This window comes from Camelus bactrianus, chromosome 23, assembly GCF_048773025.1.
Source record: "Camelus bactrianus isolate YW-2024 breed Bactrian camel chromosome 23, ASM4877302v1, whole genome shotgun sequence".
Classification (NCBI taxonomy): domain Eukaryota; kingdom Metazoa; phylum Chordata; class Mammalia; order Artiodactyla; family Camelidae; genus Camelus; species Camelus bactrianus.
In genome coordinates this window covers 866,002-886,182 of record NC_133561.1, presented here as the reverse complement: position 1 = coordinate 886,182, position 20,181 = coordinate 866,002, and the positions used below count along the sequence as shown (strand labels likewise).

The window sequence follows — 20,181 nt, the reverse complement described above, 5'->3', positions numbered from 1 at the left end:
GTTCTGGGTCCTCTCACAGACACAGCTCCCAGAGTGGGGGTCTGGGGCACTGCATGGCTTTGTCCCCACCTGGGGGCTTGATGGGGAGAGGCAGGACTGGACTTGGGGATGCTGACATCGCAGAGCTGTGGCTGCAGCCGGTCAGGGATCGGGGGCCCTTCTCGTGGGCAGTTAGTTGGTTAGCTCAGCCAGTCAGGGCCTGGCCCAGCCCTGTGCCAGAGGCCAAGGTCAGCAGCTCAGGCCCACATGACCTGTGAGCAATTACGCACTTGGGCCTAGGGTCCTGCACAACATCGTCAGAGATGCGTGGAGCTGATCGCTGGCGGGGTGGGTGGAGGGCAGGGGTGGCATGGTAAAGCTGCCCTCCCCTCTGCAGGGAAGGTTCTGCTGCAGATCCTGAGGCCTGGGTGAGGCATGGTGTTCTCGTCTTGTCTTGGAGACGCTCCATTTCTCCACCCGACTGCAGTTTATAGATTTCATGTCACTCCCATTTTGCAGACAGGGCCAAAAATCTACCCAAATTCTCACAGCCACGGGCAGTCCCTGCTTGACACCCTCCGAGTCCCTTGATGGAGGACTTCCCAGGCCCTCCTGCCCGGCTGTCCTTGGTGTGCTGGGGCTGGGGACATGGCAAGCAGAGGGCCACTCAGACTGTCGTTTCAGGCTGTGGCTCGTGGGTGGTCAGGGTGCACGAACAGACGGGGAGGAGGTGGGGTCAGGCGAGCCCCAGATGTGCCCTGTGGATCCGGGTGATGGCTGACTGGAGGGGTGGAGGAGCTGCCTGTGGCTGTGATCACACAGGCTGCTCGGTCCTTCTCTGCTGGAGGAGGTGGGCGTGCTCCTGCTCGTCCAGTACTGGGATCAGGTCATCGACGTGCGGCGTGGAGGAAGAGGGGAGGGGTCCGGGCATTTCTGGTTCTCGTGGAAGTTACTTCATCTGTCAGTACAGCAGCCTTGAGTCCCACAGTCATTTCAAGCTGTGGTTCCATAAACCCATTGACACTCAAAGGTCTATGCTGGCTTCTTACATCTGAGCTGTAACCACCCGGACCACAGGGTCAGAAGTCGGGGAAGGGTCAGCACCAGCCATCAACAACCCCGTGCTGTTGCCGACAGCTCTCTGCTCAGTAGGAAGGGCACGTCCCTGTGGTCCTGGGTGACCGGCCGTGCTCTGGTGGCCTTTCATCTGTGCCAATGTCCTCCGCCTCCGTCTCCACCCAAGGCTGGTTTGCCCTCAGGAGCCACCGTGAGCATCTTCCTCGTGTAAATGTTTGCCTGCTTCTGAGAGCATTCCCCGAGGACAGGCTTCTCCTGGGGCCCCGCTCTCATACCAAGACTGGGAAAGATCATTTTCTAAGAGAGTAAATTTGAGAGCAACAAGTGATAACTTACTTAATTTGCGTCTCGTCAGTTTTCATGACACTCTTTGTTTTTGTTACGTTTTGGCCGATTTTATTTATGATTTTGTGGATTCTTGTTCAGCCCTGGGGCCTCTCTTTCTGGGGGTATGAGGCTTTTCTCTCCGTGGTGGAGCTCCCTGTATGCGATGGTGTCAGTTCCTTGCCTCTCATGTTTGTTGCGAGTATGTTTACAGTTTACTGATGGTCTGAACCTTTGGAAAGGGCCTTTCTGTCCATGCAGGGATTTTAATCTTTATGCCCTCAAACCCATCAGGTTCCCTTTAAGACTCCTGCCTTCGATGTGGTGTTTATAGAGGCCTTTCCCACAACAAAGTCACGGAGATGCCCTTGCATGTGTCCTGCGAGCTCTTCGGGGGCTTGCTCTCCACGCTGAGCTCTTTCCTCCCTCGGGAGTTCGTTGCGTGCATCCTTGTAGCTGGCTTCAAATTCCCTCTGAAATGAAAGTGATTAATAGATTAACAAATTCATTAATTAACGTGGCAGGGAGGGGAAGCTGGTCAAGGAGGAGAGGTTGATACGGGAGGAAGATGGGATAATTCATGGGTCTGGGTCCGGAGAGAGGGACTGGGGGCAGGTGGCAGGGGGCACGTAGAGGGGTCTCCCTTTATCTCAAGGAGGGGACATGCATCTCTGACACTAGAGGAGGGGATGGAGGGGCCAGTTTTGCCAGGTCAGGAGCTGGGTAAGAATGGGCTGGAAAGACTACAAGCCAAGTGCCCCAGTCGCCAGTGCCTGGGGGGCCAGGAGCAGTGGGGGGGGGGCAGGGGAGATGGCACTGGTGACAGAGGCTGGGATGGGCTAGGTAGTGGGATCCTGGCCGGGGGGGCGGTGGGGGTTCATGTTTATAATTTGTAATTGTGATGGGCTGGTGGGTCTGGAAGGTTCCACCCCCCTGGGGAGGTGTCCTGGGGAGAGCTGGGTGTCAGTTAAATGGACAAGTGGCAGGTGCAGGCTGACGGCACAGGGAGTTGGTTCACCATGGGCAGAACATTCTAGACTCAGGTACAAAGAACAATCCGAGAGGGAGAGGCTGGGAGAAGGGGAGTCTGCCCCTATCAGTGGGCAGGAGCGGAGTCAAGGAGGGTTCAACGACCCCATCATACAGCGAGCTGCAATTCAGGGAGCATTTGCACATATGTGTTTGCACATGAGCCTCAAACAGCCTTTCAGAGCAAGAGGGGAAGGGGTTTGCCTGGAGCTGGGCAGGTAGCCCATGACCAAGTCAGACGTGAGCTCAGGAGTCCCAGAGCCTTGTCCTGCCGCCCCACACGGTCTTCATAGGCTCGGGGACAGCACCTGACCATCCACTCTCCTCTCCCTGCAGTGCTGTAGTCCCCGCCGGCCTCGCTGACCGTGGACGGGATGGCCAGTGTGAACTCTGCCAGCCGCACCCACTACGCCTCCTCCATCCCCGTGCCTCGCACTGCTTCCCAGACCAGGATGCAGACACCAGCTGCATCTCCCCGGCTGCAGCCACGCCAGGCCGGCCTGGCCCTGAGTCCCCAGCGGGCGGCCTCCCCAAGACTGGGCAAGGCTGGAGGCCCTTCCAGAGGCTCGTCTCCTAAGGCGTCCCGGGGGAGAGGCGCCCCCAAGTCTCCTGGGGCTGCCAGGGAGTCAGCCGAGGTTGCTGAGAGCCATGCTGGCTCCCCATGGAGCAGTCCCAGGACGGCCCCCAAAGCAGTCCTCTCTAGCCGGACTGGGTCCAGAAGAGCTGGGGAGACACAGGGCACCCAGGGAAGGAAGAAGGTGGCCCAGGAAGGGATTCCGACTCGCCCGACTCGGGGCAGGAGCCCCTTCCGGACCAGTTCTCATGGAGAAACTCAGATACCAGGGGCTCCATCTAACTACCCAGGAAAAGATCAAAGAGATCTGACCTACAGAAGCTCCGGGGGCCCCAGGTCGTTGGAACCTGATGCCAGGGCAGCTTCCGGGCCGTCCTCTCCAGTCTGCAGCCCTGCGCACAGCCCCTGCCCGGCCCCCGCCCTAGGGGCCATCAGCTTCTCCTCCGCCCATCAGCAGAGCCAGCCGGTCACAGCCACGGTGGCCCCCTTCCAGTACAGGTGAGCGGCGGGGGCAGGGGGAAGGAGGAGCGAGGAGCGGAGCTGGGACGCAGGGGCCCACGGAGGGAAGGGGGCTGGTGGAGCGAACAGAAGGTGGGCGGGGCGGGGCATGGAGAACAGGGCAGGATTGAGGCCAGGACAAGGGGACCCTGATTCAACTCTGGGGATGCCACAAGACACAGAGGCTGGCAAGGAGGGTGCCCCCAGTGGGTCCATCTCTCCTGCTCTCAGAGACAGTGCACTAGGTACCACGGATGAAGAGGCAGCTAGGTACATGGGTAGGCTGGTCGGTCGGTTGTACCCACCTCACCCGGGACAGCCGCCACCACCGTGAGTCGGACTGAGTACGTCTTCACGTCTGTGCCTTCAGTTCCTGCTGCCTGAAGTCCTAAGGGGCCTCCTTGGGGCTCCCAGGGCTCCCTCGTGTCCACCTGTGTGTCCTCTCTCTCCACCCACCCTCCTGCCCCGGGCACATCTGTTTACCTGCCTAGTGTCCCAAAAGTGAGCCACCATGCTTCTTCTGTGGTCACACTGGGGCTGGGCCACCTCATACCAACACCGCAAACAAGCTAGTGTGCCCAGCCTTCAGATGCGGCAAGTTGAGAGCACAGAAAAACGCCTGCATCAACTGCTTTTTTAATAAAAATATAACTCTTTCCTAAAACGGCCACAGTGAGTAAACAGCCTTCTAATTACTAAGTATGACATGGTTTAGAGATGCCCAGATGCAAATTCGGTGCCTTCCTGACCAGCCTAACTTCCTGGGTTTGTGCTCTGTGTGGGTTTGAGGACCCGCTCACTCTGGATTTGGGAGGAGCTCCCTGGACACGGAGAGTCTCCGGGGGGCGTTGTTGGAGCATCTGGGCTGAGGGTGGAGTCTGCTGGGAGCTGGAACTCTCACTGGAAGCCAAGAGTGCGACTTGACCCCTGAGACGTCTGCGGCTATCTTAGGCCACAGTGACAGACGGCTGGGCCCCGACGAGGGAGGGGAGAGCTCCCTGTCCTCTGCCCATCTGGCCTCCTTCAGAGGGTTACACTCAGTTACCAGCTCCACATTTTTAAAGGACCCTGGTGCATGAAAACACATTTAGAGAAAGACTGACAGTTTGGGGATGGGGAGGGAGCCAAAAAGGTGTTAGAGGAATGATTAAAGGAGCTGGAGCAGCTTGCTCTGGAAAAGGAAGGCTGAGAGGGTCCGAGAGCTGTTCTGAAATGTGCAGCTCCGGAGCACTGAGTCAGCGTCGTGGTGGTTGGACGTCAAGGGAGATCTGAAGCTCAGGAGGAAGAACTTCCCAGCAAGCAGAGGGGTTTACAAGGCACCCACGGCCATGGGCTTCCCGTCACTGTGGACCCCAGCCGGCTCCTCCCCCAGCGGAATCCTCCCCCCAACCCCCGCCTCTTGTGGCATCTCTCCGGACCGGCGCCCTGTGCACCCAGCGCCCGTTCCCGAGAAGCAGCTCACGTCTTCCCCGTGACCTTCTCCACTCCGACTCCCAAGCTGTTGGGAGAACCCGAGGAGGCAGAAATGCAGGGCAGCCCTTCAAGGGAGCGGCCCTTTTCCAGCCGGAGTCCTGTCTTCCTGCAGACTCCGGGACTGGCTTCCCCTGCCTGAGTGCCTTCATTTTGAATTCCGTCTCAGGGGAAAAGTGTCCAGGAGTTACACTGTTTCAGACCCTGCATCATCTACCCTCCAAGCCTCCTGGCAGATTTTGATTCTGACATTTTCCAAAGAGGTCAGGACTTTTTCCTGTGAACGATTCAATGCAACCTCTGCTCAGCAAACATCAGTTGTCTGTTTGCATTTTAAATGGGAAAGTGTCACACCATCCCACCTCCTAGGCCCTGCCTTTCCCAGGCCCTGGGTCAGGGTTGCAGGAGGGTCATGGTTCGGGCAGGGCAACGCTGGGACCAAAGACACCCCCCTACAGCACTGTGGGCAGTGGGCAGGGTGCAAACCCCCACACCCTGCAGAGCCTGGAGCTACTGCCTTGGGCAACTCAGCCAAGTGCGGGACTGGGCCGTCCTTGCAGGAAGGTGCCATCTGCTCCCTGGAGCTCACGGACCCTGTTTTCGTGGGACTCTACCCCCTCCACCCCATACCTTGGCCTCCTCTGCAAAGCTCCAGCCCATCACACAAGCCAAGGTTCCAGTCTCCCCTCCCTGCCTCCAGGTGGCTCCTGGCTGACCTGCTTCTCCAGGGAATGAAGCCATGGCGGTCATCCCCTGCCCTGCCGCCACAGCCAGCTCCTCCATCCTTCCCCAGGACCCAGGGACAGCCTCCCTCTGGACACCCCTGTCCCCAGGACCAGAGAAGGTCTGCTCCGGACCCTCTGGCCTCAGACATCTGGCTCCGTCAGATCCTGACCTCACTCGCCCCTGCCCTCCTGCAGAAGGGCCCCCGCAGGTGGTTTCTTCCCGGGCAGGCCTCCCCTCCCTCCCGCTGCGGGCCTTTGGTCAGACCTCCGTTAGGAGGGTGCAGTTAATGGCGGCGGGAGTGTCAGGTCATGGGTTTTCTTCCCTCTGGTTGAACCTTCAACTCACTTCCAGAGAAATGGTGCTGTCTGCTCGGGCTGGGAAGTGAGGGGGCCACGGCAGCCTGGCTGTGTGCGGGGAGGCGGAGGCAGGTGGGCACGGAAGAGCAGACCCGCCCAAGGTGAGCGCAGTGAAGGCTGCCTTCCCGCTGCCCTGGGACGGGCGTGCCTGGCCCACGTGCACCCGCACTGGCCCTTGCCTGATGGCGGCAATGTTAATGAACAGCAAACGGTTCCTGCGTCTACCGGCACTGCCTGCCACCCTGGGCGGGGCGGCCAGGCTCTGCACACGTGATGTCATTCAGTGAAGCGCCGTAGAGAATCCCCTTCTCCAGCAGGACGTCCTGTCACCGTCTCACCAACGTGTTGCAACCTTTCCTCCAGGAACCTGGGTCTCTGCTCGTTTCTTCCAAGAAACCAACCAATTCCGGTTTCCCTTTGCCCCCGTGGTGCTCCGTCCCTGTGGCGGCACGTGGTGGCTGACCACGTCACTCCTAGCAGTCCCCAGGCAAGGTGGGGCCTCCTGCTGCCTCTGAGTTCCCCCAGCCTGCTCCGTCCCCGCCCCAGCTCAGAGGCCTGCAGACCCTCAAGGCCTCACAACTGCCTGCCTGGCTTTGAAGAGCCAGCAAGCCCCTCACCCAGCCCCCGACCGACCATCAGGCTGACCTGGGTGTCAGACACGTGCTCTGTGTTACACAGCAAGTTAACAGCTGGGCCCAGCGTCCTGGCCGTGTTGATGCTGGAGAAGTGCAGACTGGAGAGAGGGGAAGGGACATCTCAGTAGTGCTGAGACCCACAGGGCCCCGGCCTCGCCCTGGCCCCGGCCTGGCCCACCATCGGTTTCTCCTCCCGCTGCACCGCCCTCCCCACGCCCGCTGCCAAGCTGCCAAGGGGTCCATTTAGCTGGAGACAGCGGGCGGACAGTGGGCGGGCCAGCTCGGAGAGCCGGGTAATTGCCTATAATAAAAGCTCCTACAGCCTTTGTTCCCAGGAGCGATTGTACGGCTGGGTTGTGCTCGGACGTCTGCGTGCACTTGGGAGGCCTCACCCTTCCTTCTTGCTTGGCCCAGCCAGGACTTCTCCCGAGAGTCGCTGTGACCCTGGCAGAGCTGGCCCTCCTCTCTGACCCCCTCGCTGCCTGGACTGTGAGGACCGGGCCCCCCAAACTCTCCTGCGGGATCAGTGACCTCAGCCTCAGAGGGAGCCCCTCTCTGGGCATGTGCACAGCCGGAGGGCAGGGTGCACAGCAGGACGTGGGACCCAAGGCCCAGCGTCACTGGGGGTCCTGCTGTCTGCCCCATTGGGTGACGCATGTTCCTAGGAATTGGTAGACACTAAAGGGCCACTGGCATCAGGTGTCCTGGTGACATGGGGTGCCCCCACCCCCGATCCAGCCTCATTTTGCCTAGAAGGCCTGCTGCCCGCTGGGGTGCACATGTGTGCCCATTGGGGGCCCAGTTCAGAGGGATGCAGGGTACAGCAGAGGGGAAGAACCAGGTTCCAAGGGGTTTCCATAGCCCCGGGGAGAGGCTTTGAGGCCAGGGCAGCCTTCACCATGAGTGACCACCCTTTTGTGTCCCGCAGGGCGCAGACAGACCAGGAACCTGGCCCCCTCCGCCAGGGCAGCTGGGCTTCTGATGGCTACTCTGGCCCCCCCGGCGGGACTGAGGAGAGCCTCTCGTGCATGGGTAAGTGAGGGCAGACTTCCGGGGGAGAGGCCGCTGGACCAGAACTCTCTCACCGCCCACATGGGAGGAGTGGCCCGGCCAAACGGCCACATCTCTTCACGCTGAGGCCGCGACCTGTCAGTTGCACTTAGAGTTCTCGCCACACCTGACTCCTTGCAGGGTTGTCCTCCCACTCCCACCCCCGGAGCAAGTCAGGGAAGGAAAGCGGCCAGCTTTATCCCGGAAGGTGCCGCGTGTGTAGCTGGGAGGCAGTGTAGGGCCACCTGACCAACGGCCCACAGTGCGCTTCCTCCCCTAGACCCACATCAGCAGGCCACGCCCATGCGGCCACCTCCCCACAGCCTCCTGTAGCCAGAACCCCCCCCCCACGCACACAGTGCTGTTCACGGCACCTCAGCACCTCGGGAACCAGAATGTGCGCCTCCCAAGGAGGCCCCCAAAACACAAACAAGCGAGTGGTGCTCCCCAAGGACCGCGGGCCGAGACACGGCCATTCCTGGGACAGTCTGTCTCTGCTGCGGCAGGTCTCAGGAGGTGTCTGGGTGGAGGGGTGAGGAGGGGTGGGCGAGTGCCTTGTGTGCGTGGGTTGGGCCCCAGCGGGTCCGATTCTGCTCCTTGCAGGGTTTAGGGGTGTGTGTGGATTTGCTTGCACCATTAAGACGCGCCTAGAGGACGGCTGTGGTCCACTGCAGAGGTGCCCGAGACTCTGCCCTGTAGGGAACCAGCACCACCCTTCAGCTTCCAAGGAGGGTTCATCCCAAGAAAGGAGAGGACTTGCTTTGGCAAACCTGAGCCTGTCTGGAGGGTTTGTCTCTCAGCCTTGTCTCAGGGCCCTGCTCCAGTGGCAAAGCTGGGGCTTGGACACAGCCTGACCCTGATGTCACTGGACACCGGTGGTGGCTGGCCCTGCCTTCTTTGTCCCCTGCCGGGGGTGGTGGGTGTCCCTCTCAGCCTGGAGCTGGCTCCGTTGGTCCTGCGCCGGCCTGGCCCCTAGCGGTGGTCAGGATAGCATCACCCCCCTTCCGCGGTGAGCCCTGTGGAGGATGGTCGTGGGGGAGACACGGGGCGTCTAGAAAGTCAGCCATGCCTCCCACAGTAAGTGCACGTGCGGGGAGGTGGGGCATGGTGGGGGACAGAAGGAAACCACATTTCGCTGGCACTGAAAGCCCATCAGCGCTAGCATGTGGTAACCAGGAAACTATGTGCAGCTCTATTTTTACATCTGCAGTTTTGTCAGTGTAATGGCTTCCTCATGTGTGTGCAACATCGCACGGGCCTGACGACCTCACCCACCCGGTACCGCTCACGATTACTATCCGATGGGCGGGCGAGAGGACATTCACTCTGCCGTCCTGCAGACCGGCTGCGGGAGCCCCTGGGCTGGGCGGGAGGACCAGCCTCCCCAGCTCCGTCTGAAGGGTCTGGTAGATGGCAGAGCGCCACTGCTTCCTCGGGGTCTCAGGGGAGGGGCAGGGTCCCCGCACCGCCTCTGCTCCCGCCCTGGCTGAGGTCACAGGGTCCATCTCGGGCAAGGATACCACACGCTCTTTGACGGGCGGGATGGGGGAGAGATTTGGGGTCTGCCTGTGCTTCATTGGGGAGCCTGTCCTCTGAGCCTGAAAAGGCCAGAGACAAGAGGAAGGGAGGAAGATAAAAACAGGTTTCTTCCGTAGAGTGCAGGGAGCTCTGCTCAGTGCCATGTCGTCACCTATAACGAAAAGAACATGAAAACAAATATGTGTGTGTGTGCGCGTGTATGACCGAGACACGATGCTGGGCACCAGGAATTGACGCAACATTATAAACTGACTAGACTTCAACTTAACAACGGAAAGAAGAGGAAGGGGGAGACGCCCCGGGCAGGACAGTCTCGCTGGTCACTGCCTTCGCTCACCAAAGCTTCCGTGAGCGCGTTTGCTTCGTGCCGACACTGAGCTCCACCCAGGGTAGAAGGTGACTAAGTCGGGACCTGCCTTCAGGGCGTTCTCAGTCAGCGTGCAGCCCGGGGAGCCTCACCTGGAGACTGCGTCGTCCCTGCTTCCCCACCTGCTCCTCGGGAGCGCCGAAGTGGCCCAGGCGAGGAGGTCGGCCACCCGGCAGTGCTCTGCCTGTGAACAGAGCCCACAGGAGGGTGAACGGTCTTTGTGTAGCAGGAAGAGAATTTCCCGCGAGAACCCGCCGCCCTCAGGGTGCTGGGGTTGGCCTTCCACAATCAGCTGCTCCCTCCACCTCTGCCCTGGGCAAGTGTGGGGGTGTCCGTGGTGGGCCCTGACCCCCCTCGCCCCTAGCTGTGCCATCAGCACAGAGCAGCGTCCAGGCTCTGTCAGATCCTAATTTGGAAAGCCAGGCTGGCGTCCCGGGGGGCCCATGTGTGCGAGGCATGTGCAGGGGATGGGAAGGGTCGCCCCGAGGTTGACACTGATTCCTTAATTGCTCCCGCTCTGTGGCATGTTGAGGGAGCACTGAGTAGCCACGTCATGAAGGGGTCTTTTCTCATCGTAGCACATGTCGCTGGGGAACGAGCCAGGCTCCCCCCACCCGCCTCGCTTCTCACGCGAGGCTGCAGGGGCCGTGGGGAGGTGGCCTCACACTAGGCTTGTTTGCTTTTCCTTCCTGCCTCTCGGTGGTTGAGCTGACTCCATCTCCAGGCCACAATTAAGCTTTTCACGCTGTGCGGGTTCTGGAGCCAGAGAGACTTCGGGCCCGGGGGGCCCTCCCCGGGCAGGAGCAGGGCTGGCACCTCCCCTCGGGGGTGGCTTTGCTCTGGTCTCCCAGGCACGACCTCAGGCCAGATCCAAGTCTCCCAGGGCTGCGAAGGAGCTCAAAGGACCCAGGAAGTCAAAGCTCTACCAGACTTTGGCTTCACCCAAATGTGGCCTCATTTTCAACAAGGACAGAGAGGTTCAGGGCAGTTGGCAGATGAGCTGAAACCAGGACCACTGCCTTCGGCTTCCCGGACTCGGAGAGGACCCAGTGGTGATGATGATTGCTGTTTATTGAGCACTTACCTTGTGCAGGGCACAGCGCCAAGCACTCCCCATGACGTCCCTTGTAAGCACCTTACATGCCTTTGCAGTTGGGACGGTTGTTCTGTGCAGATGCGGGAGCTCAGCTCAGAGAGGTTATGGAAAACGACTTGTCTGAGGATGCACAGCGAGGGGGCTGCACCCAGGCCTGTCAACGTCGCCCTCTTTGTGCCTCCGGACCCGCTGGGTTAACTGTGCCCCATGCAAGCTGGGCTGGGTCTCTCTTGCCTCTGCCAGGTCCAGTGAGCCAGTCCCCGCCGGCATCTCCCCCGACCCGAGCCAAGCCCAGGATGCCACGGCTCTGTCGTCCCCAAACTCTGTCATTTCACGCTGTGTTGGCCCTGCCGTGTTCCTGCCCTCTGGGGACTGTCAGGCTAAGCTGGGCTGTGTCCCAGCCATCCGTGGAGAGAGGACATGCAGACAATTGACTAGAAAACACAGTCCAAGCTCCAGGCAGGCAGTATTAGCTGTGTTCTCAGGGCTCAGGCAGGTCAGGGCCGCTGTGAGGCAGACAGGTGTGGAGTGCAGGACCTTCCGAGGCCGGGTTTGGATAAACAGGGTAGGCAGCTGGGACCCAGCATACGGCCAGGTCCAGGAGCTGGGATGGGAGGTCACAGGAACACTGAACAGCAGTGGCTGACACTTACCCTGCTTCCTCTGAACCGCGCACTGCACGGCGCCCTCTTACCCGTCTGACAGCTATGCGAGCGTTGGGACCCCAGCCCTCTTCGCATTGCGGCCTTGCTGCTTGCTGGCTGTGCAACCTTGGGCAGGTGACAAACCTCTCTGTGCCTCTGCGATGACGCCAGCACCTCTCCTAGGATTCTGTGGGGGTGAAGTGTGCCAGCATAAAAGCAAAGTGCTCGGAAGACGTCCTGGTGCACAGCAACCACTCCATGCGTGCCGGGTGTTACTTGTCGCTGCAGGCCCTGTGTACCTGACAGAGGAGGGGAGGCTGAGTGACATCCCTAGGTGGTCCGGCCAGGACTGGAGGCCAGGCACTAGTCTTCAGGAGTCACGCTCTGGGCCATGCCTGCCGTGACCTCAAGGGAAGGGCGCAAGTCCCAGGTCCCGGTGCCCCCAGGAAGCCGGAGAGGCTGTGAGATGACCAGCGAGGCGGGGCTTGGCCCCCAGAGGGAAAGGCCAGAGCTGGGAGGTCATCCGAAGTCCCCACTGGGGGTTTGAACTAGAACCTGGGATCTGGATTCTATTCCTTTGGAGAAGGAGTAGGGGAGGGAGGGGCAGGGGTGACTTCTCAAGTCATCATTTGGCTGGGAACGGGACTCATCTCCAAGGGGGGTCGGCCCCGTGGGAGCCATTTTAGTGGAGGCTCAAAACCAACAGAGCTGAGGAGGGGTAGGGCACGTGCTTAGCAGGCACCAGGTCCTGGGTTCAGTCCCCATTCCCTCCATTTTTAAAACAAAAAGGAAAAAAGGAAAGAAAACATAGCGCAAGCGGGGCATCCCGGGCACCCCAACCACTCCCTCTCCGGAAGGGGTGCGAGTGGCCCCGTGGCGTCTGTGCCCACCAGTGCTCAGGAAATAATACCCAGGCCTGGCCAGGCCTGGCTTCCCTGCTTCCCGTTCCACCCAGGGCAGTTCCTGTCCGTTCACCAGACTCTCATTCAGCACCGACTGTGTGTCAGGCACTGCTCTAGAGATTGGGTACTTCTATGGACAAAGTGGGCCAAGATTTTGCCCCGTGGAGCCTCTGTGGCTGTTCTGGAGCGGTGCAGTGTTCTGCCTGGGCAGCTGGACATGATCTGCATGCCGGTGGAGAAGCCCCAGCTCTGAGTCTGTCTCCTAGCCCAGAGAGCAAGGACCGAGCTCTGGCTCTGTGACGCCCCCAAGAACACAGGCAGCAGCGGTCTCTGGTGCTGGGAAAGCCACCGCATCCGCCCCTGTGTTCCATGCTCATCTGTCCCAGACGCAGCCCCTCCTGGCCAGGTTTTGAGATTCAGCTCTCCCACCTCAAATGAACTGATATCTTTCTTCCTAGGAAATGCTGCCCTGCACCTGCAGGCCTTGGGCACGTCTTAAGGATAAGATACCGGGAGGAGGTCTCTTGGGTCAGGCCACCCCCTACAACTGCAGGGCAGTTATCCAGGAAGCTGTGGGGCAGACAGAAGTTTCAGCCGTGGGAGGAGCTGTTAGCTAAACTCCCACCCTGCCTCTCTTTGAGTCACGGAGAGAAAGTTCCATGCCCAGAATTCCCTCACCTCCAGTGTTGCCCTGAAGACTTGGCTTCCCTGGGCTTCGCACCAACCCCCTGGCAAAGGGGGCCAGTCCTCCTCCCAACTCATGAAGCAGGGTCTCCCCAGGGGGCCCAGGCGGGGCAGAGCCTGCAGGGCCCTCATCTCAAGGGAAGCCCCTGACCAAGCCAGTCACGTTCAAGGAACTCCCTGGGCACCCCCGAGTGGGCAGCAGCCAGCACACAGCATCCCCCGCCCCACAGGCCCCCCATCCCTGTGGTGAGAGGATGAGACCCTCCTCCAGGAGACACTGGCAGTCTACACAGAGGGCGCCCTGGGAGCGGCAGTGGGGTGGGGAATGAGGTGACAGGGACACAGTGGCCAGGAGGGCTAAGGGCTGAGACCCACCCCTGGTTGTAGTGTTTGTCCACGTGAGGCCTTTAAGGGGCAGAAGGAAGGAAAAACCTGCCTTCCTGTGCGTGTATCCCGGGTTGTGGGGTCGGGGGTTCAGAGAGTGGAGGGAGGCGGGTGGGTGTGGGGTCGCCCAAGCCCTGGGAGTGGTTGGGAGGTCAGAGAACCCCTTGGCTGTCCCTTCCCTCAAGAAAGTCATTCCACCTCCATGGAGGGCAGGCAGGGCGGGTGGAGAGCGTGCCCTCTGATGAGAAGGATTGAGGTCAGAGAGGGAAGGGAGCGCCTGGGACAGGAGGAGAGCTCAGCCCTACTGGAAGCGGGGGGTGGGGGCAGCCCCAAGTCCACAGTCCAGGACAGGAGCCTGACACCGTGAGCTCACAGCATCCTTCCTGCGCCGGGGGCCGGGCCCCCAGGAGCCGGAGGCTCAGAGGTGAGCGTCCGGAGCTGAGATCAGGCTGCAGGCAGGCGGGCCCTCAGCCACACCAGTGGGCAAACCCGGCAGAGTGCTTTGTCCCTGCCAAGTGGTCGCCAGTGATGATTCCACTAAAACCCATTGAGAGAGGCGCCCATGGCATCTCCAGTCAACTTTAATGCCTCTGTTAAAAACCTGATAAGCCTCTAATAAAGCAAAGAGGTGCCCACCCAGTACCAAGCGGAGTGGGAGCGCCTTTCTGTGCAGGCAGAGAGAGGCCAGGTTCGCTAACGCAGCTCAAGTGGGCCGAGGTGTCTCCTCCTTCCCGGAGCTGTCTCTAATCTTGTGGCCTCTTTCAGAGCCTGGTTGACGTCACAGTATGCCTCCCAGACAAATGGATGTAGTCACACCCAAAACTCGTATTTAAGGGTGGGTCTTATGGGCCTCCTGGGTCCAGTCCATGAACACAGATTAGGAAATCCTGCTCTGTGGCAGTGATGGCGTCTCAGGGCCGGCCAGGCAGCCTCCGGTTTAGGCCTTATGTCTTCCCTCATCAGGTTTTTGGATTTCTTCGCAAGTAATAGGACTGAGTCCAAATGGATCCATTCTGCCCCAAGGCAGAACAGAGAGGAAAATTGCCTTTGAGGTTCACTGAGCATCGGGGTTCAATGGCCTTAAAACACCCAACTCTGCACAGACGGGTCAGAGTGGATTCTGGGTTGGCCAGAAGCAGAGGATGCACACCCACACAGCCAGTCTGCACGCCTCCCTCCCACACAGGACCCACCGCCCAGCCTGCCCTCCCCCTCCCCTGCCTGGAGTCCCCACCCCCGCCCACTGGCAGCCTGCGGTCGCCATGACAACTGGTTGGTTGGTCCTGGCCTCAGAACCTGGTACCTGGGCCTCGTAGCGCTCCTCTGGGGCCCAGGGTGCAACGGACACCCCTGCAGGTGTGTGGGGCGGTTGCCATGGCAACACACCAGTCAAGCACATGTGGGAAACAGCCAGCTTTCTTATCCTAGTCTGTCTGTTAGCCGGGGAGCAGGGGATCTGCCTTCCAGTGGGTCCTGTGTCTGACCAGGTCCTCAGCCCGCCCCTCCCTGCTGCCAGCCCTGAGCAGAGGGAGTAGGCGTCCTCCACCCCAACTCCCACGGATTCTTCCACGGCCAGCAGATGTGTGGAGAACATGGACATTCTCTTAAGGCCACAGAGCGGTCCTGCAGGGAACCTGAGGCCCCCGAGACTTGAGGATGGGGAAGTCCCCCAGGGGTCCTGGGATTGTTGGGAGTGCCAGATCCACTGGAAGTGACCAGGACCCCAGGACAGAGGTCATGAGGCTGAGCTTTGACCGGTGCTGCTGCAGCCCAGCAGCTGTGCCCACAGGAAGGCTCCGCCATCCTGTCCCCCCCCACGACCCTGCAGGCCAGTCCCAGACCCGTGCAGACCCGAGGGCAAGTGGGCGTCTGGGCTCCGGGGAGCTCCTGGGCAGGACAGGAGGAGAGGTGGGGCCTCCTCTCCACTCTCCCTCCAGGACCCAGCCCTCCCTCCTCCACCACGGCCCCAGAGTCCCTGCAATGGGGGCTCCACACTTCTTGGGGTCACACGCAGTTACTAAGCAAGCCCCAGGAGCAGCTGCACGGTAACAGCATGAAGTTGTGGGAGGATGTCAGACCACAGACCTACGTCTAGATTCCGATTCCACCAGCAGCCTGCAGGGTGACCCTGGGAAAGTGTGTTTCTCTGTAAAATGAAGGTAATGATAGTCCCTGCTTCAGGGGGTTTCATGAAACGATGCATGTGAGCTGTCTGGGAGGGTCCCTGGCAACGGCAGGTGCGCAGTGGCTGTGAGACCCCCGGCCCCTCAGCCTAACAAGCATCAGCGAGCCCTTCCCGACGGCTCCCTGGAGGGAGACGGCTCGTCAGCTCAGGCCGCCTTAACAGGAGGACGTGGACCGGGGGGCTTCAACAGCACAAGTGTATTTCTCATGGTTCTGGGTGCTGGGAAGCCCCAGGTCAAGGTGCTGGCCATTTCAGCTCCAAGCAGGGGCTCTTTTCCTGGTCTGCAGACCGCTGTCTTCTCGCCACGTCCTCAAGTGGTGCAGAGAGGAAGCAAGCGGCCTGGTGGCTCCTCTTACAAGGGCACAAATCCCACGTGAGCCTCCGCCCTTGTGACCCAGTTACCGCCCAAACGCCCTGCCACCATGCTGGGGATGAGTTTCAATTTATGAATTTCGGAGAGGTACCAACATGGGGTTACAATTCATCTAGACAGAGAGGGTCTATCCCTGGGGTATAACTGGGCAGAATTTGACCGCACGGCCCCCCGACTCTAATCAGTGGAGAGGAGAGTTAAAGACCAGCCTGGGATGCAGTCAGAGAAGGCTTCCTAGAGGAGGCGGCCATTTCCCCCAATGGGCAGCCTCATCTGTGTCCTGTTGGCCTGGAGGGTCAGGGCAGATGTGTCCAGGCCACGTGAGCCCCGAGGAGCGTGGGCTGCAGCGAGAGTTCCTCAGCACCCCCACCTTCCCCAGACGCTAGGCCAGCCCACGCTCCCTGGCTGCACTCCCCGCCTTCAGTTTGCTGGGCCTCGTTCCCCTGGCAGCTGAGTGGACAGCAAATCTCTCTGAGCCCACGTGGACTCCCAGCCTTGGAGCCCAGAAGAAAAGTCCCAACCCTAAGTTAGGGAGCCTCCTGGGACCAGAGCAGCTGAGCCAGGCCCTGGCAAAACCAAAGTGGTGACAAGGCTGGGAGGAAGCGAGTGTGTCAGTCTGGGAGGGCTTCCTGGCTGAGGCCCGGAGGTGCAAGCACACTGGTGCATTCCTACTGGGCCACTGTGCCCGCTGGCTCCTCTCCTCCTCCCGGGGGCCATGGAGGGTGGGGCTCAGGTTCACGGTGGAGAAGTCTGTCTCCCACCCAGCTGGGCTGTCTCCCAGAGGTGTGCAAGCAGGGACGTGGTGAGGACAGGGTCCCAGCTGTGACCCATCCCAAGGTCATTCTGCTAAAGAACCAGCGTGTCCCTCGCAGGGGCAAAGAGAGGGTCTGCTGGCCTCCCTGCGGCCCGGGGCTGCAGAGAGGGGAGAGGAGAGGTTGCTGGGACGCCATCCCAGGGCCTGGCTCCCTTTCCAGCGCCCCAGCTGCGCCGGCTCTCCCCACGGGTACTGGGAGGTCACTGCTGTTTACAGCCCCCACACGTCTGCTCTGAGTCATGCATTCATTCACTTCCTCATTCATCAAATACTCTGAGAGCCCACTGCATGCAAAGGGCTGTGATGCGTTCTCAGAAGAGCTCCTTATCTGGAGACCAACCCAAGAGGGAGCCTTGGGGAGCACAGACGAGCGGATGAAGACTGCCGGCCACGGGTGGGAGGAAGTTACTGAAGCGGCTGCAGCAAACTGCGTGGAGTGAGTCAGGGGAGGCATCTGGAGGGGGCCCCATGCTGTCAGGAAGGGCCAGGGGGCTAGAGGGTTCTGTCCTCCTCCACACTGGCTCCTCAAGTCTTCTGTCTTGCCTGACGGCAGCTCTGACCCGACCGTGGTCCAGGCCCCAATCCCCCTTGACCCCTCTCTCCACACACACCCACAGCCGGTCCCTCAGCAAATCCTAATGGCTTCAAAATGTGCCTAGAGGTGACCACTCCTGACCACCACCAAAGCCACCGTCATCTCTCACCCCCATTTTTGCAGCCACTCCTGTCTAGGAGTCCAGCCCCCTGTGGCAGAGTGACCCTTCAGTCCTCTGCTCTGAGCCTGCAGGGGCTCCCAGCTCACTGAGTGAAAGGCCGAGTCGTGACCTCAGAGCATCCACACACTCGCCTCCACCACCTCCTGTGCTGGCCCCGTCCTTTGGCTCCCGAAGTCGTGCCTCCCATCTCCTTGCAGTTCTTCAAACGCGCCAGGCACACTCTGCCTCGGCCTTTGCACAGGCTGCTCTCTCTGCCTGGAAATCTCTTCCCCAGATACCCACAGAGACTGTTCCCTCTCCTCTTCAGATCTCTGCTTAAATGTACCCTCTCAGTAACGCCTTCTTTGGTCACCGTGTCAAAAATTCACCCCCTGCCCACGGGTGTTCTGTATTCCCCTTCCTGCCTTGTTTTCACTCCTTAGCGCTTGTCAGTGGCTACTGTTTCTATGTATTGCCTGTCCCTCCCGTTTGAGTGGAAGTTCCCTGAGGACAAGAGTTCTTGTCTGTCCTGCTCCCTGCCGTCCCCCGGCACCTGTCACAGCTGGCGTAGAGAAGGCACTGAGCAGGTGTGAGACGTGCGGCTGCGTGTCTGGGTGCTCCGGCTGTGTCAGCAGCCTCCAGCCTGGCCTCGTGCGTGTTCTGAGTGCTCGAGAAGTCCCTGCTGAGAGCTGGAAGGACACAGGGGATGAGGTGGCAGAGAAAAGGGCTGGAGGAAGTGGGCATCAGTGGCTGGAGGGCTTTCTACAAAGGCGGAGGCGCTGGAATCTGCTGGGGATGTGATGGAAAATCTCATCTTAGCCTGCGCAGGGACACCTTAAAGAAGGTGCTGGTTGCTCAGCTGGGCTGATGACAGCTCCGCCCTGGCCCAGAGTTGGGGGGCTAGTGCCCAGCCCCATCTCTCCAGATCCTGACTGTGGGCACAGAAATCAAGAGGACCTTCCCGTCTTCTCTACTCTGCCCTTTGCTCTTGAGGGAGCCCAGTATGGACTTGCCTGCCCACTACCCCTGCCTCAGATCCCCCTCCTCCCAAGGTCACCCTTCAAGGTCAACAGGATGGGAGCAGCCTAGCCCTCCTTCCCAACTTCCCCTCTCTCCCTCTCTCCCCACCCCCCGAAATCCTACCTCAAACCAAGGGGTAGACTCCAGACCCCCCACAGGCAACCTGGGTTCTATCTGCTTCTAGTCTCAGGGTGGGGGGACGTAAAATCACAGAGCATGCCTGTCCTTGGCCAGATGCCTGTATCTTCATTCCTCAAATTGCTTTAAGTTATCGGTCAACAGACGTGGTCAAATCAGTCACCCCACCCTGTTCCAGAGACTGCCAACGCCTTTGGAGAGAGATGAGTCAGGAGACGAGTGGTTTTAGGGGGCCGGAGACTGGGGGCTTCCATGATTCCAAACCAGCCTCCTTCCCTGTGTCCCCTCTGGAGACCGGGCAGGGTCCAGTCCCCTTCTGCTGGTCACTGCAGCATCAGCTCCCACTCCCCGCCCAGCCGGGCCTCTGCCGCACCACACAGCCTCTCGTGAGCTCTCCTCACTGGACCAGCCCTGCCTGTTTGCCCCACAGTGGGCAGAGGGCAGGGGCTCCAGGCCGGGCTCGGGGATGCTGTGCCAGGGCAGGAGCCTGTCGTTCCAGGAATCACTCGAGGAAGCATTCTGCATATATTGGCTTTATCGACTGATGCTGGAATGGCTGTTGCCACGGCAGCTGAGCGTTCCCATTGCAGTAGAGGATGGTGGGAAACTCAGGGCATGTGAAAGGAATTAAAAAAAAAAAAAAAGAGCCAGATAGAGGGAGAGGCTGCATTAGGGAGCCTCTGTAAGTTCCAGGAGGCCAAGATGACAATTTAAAGGGACTACCACAGCAAGACCCTTCAGAGAGGGACAGTAGGAGGGTGAGCAGTACCTGGAGGACCGGCACTCACGGGGATCAGCCCTGAATCAGCCCAGGAGGCGAGCACGGAGGGTGCTTTCCGTCTCGCAGATTGACAGGTGGCATTTTGTGCAGAGGGAGTGGGGGGTGGGGGGCTGGTGCCTCTCTTCTGGAAAACGCTCTCTTCTAGAGGGAGGTAAATCCAGGAGCCGTTTATTGATGGGAGGGAAAGGGCTTGGGGACTGGGGCAATGATATCCCCTGAGAGGAGGCACAGAGGAACAAAGAGGACTGAAGGGAGTGGCAAGGACCAGGCGGAAACCCCTGAGCGAGTGAGGGAGTGAGAACCAGGAAGGACGGATGGTCAGGCCGCGCGGCAGCGGGCCTTCAGTGACGAGGAGGGGCAGTGGACGGAGCAACAGTGGAGCAGCATCAGAGCAACCCCAGGGACTAGTGTGAGAGGGGGACCCCCAGACGCGGGCACCAGGGACGAGCCCTGGACGTTGTCCCCAGCAGCACACGCTGGCTGGGGCGGGCCACAGCGCACATCATGTTTCTCAGTCGGATGGCAGCCAGTTAATTCCTCCTTCTCCGCTGAGAAGGAGACTGAACTGATGTACCGGAGGAGAAATACAAACAACAAGCAAGGACTGCCGTAACCGGGTGCATGAGGGGAAAAGTGTCCCCAGATTCTCAAGCTGCTATTTTTAGGAACAGTGAGATTCCCCTGTGGTTGAATTAGCTGTGTCTTGTGCAAATTTGAGAAGACCTCTGAGTAAGGATGAGAACTTCGGAAGTGGTTGTGACTTCATGAAAAGTGGCTGTGGGTTGGGGGAGGGAGGGCATGGTCACCCAGAGATTTGATGGGACTTGATCCCCTCCCTGAG

The 20,181-nt window shown here is 60.1% G+C and overlaps 1 protein-coding gene across 3 annotated transcripts in view; it reads left to right on the top strand.

The window, feature by feature from the left end:
- Positions 1-20,181, top strand: part of NAV1 (neuron navigator 1) — a 203,260-nt gene that overhangs the window by 53,943 nt on the left and 129,136 nt on the right. For all 3 annotated transcript variants that reach the window (XM_074351515.1, XM_074351514.1, XM_074351513.1), the window contains exons 2-3: positions 2,746-3,481; positions 7,597-7,700. In XM_074351515.1, the coding sequence (XP_074207616.1) occupies positions 2,784-3,481; positions 7,597-7,700 (802 nt within the window). In that variant the 5' untranslated portion in view covers positions 2,746-2,783. The remainder of the gene's footprint in view (positions 1-2,745; positions 3,482-7,596; positions 7,701-20,181) is intronic.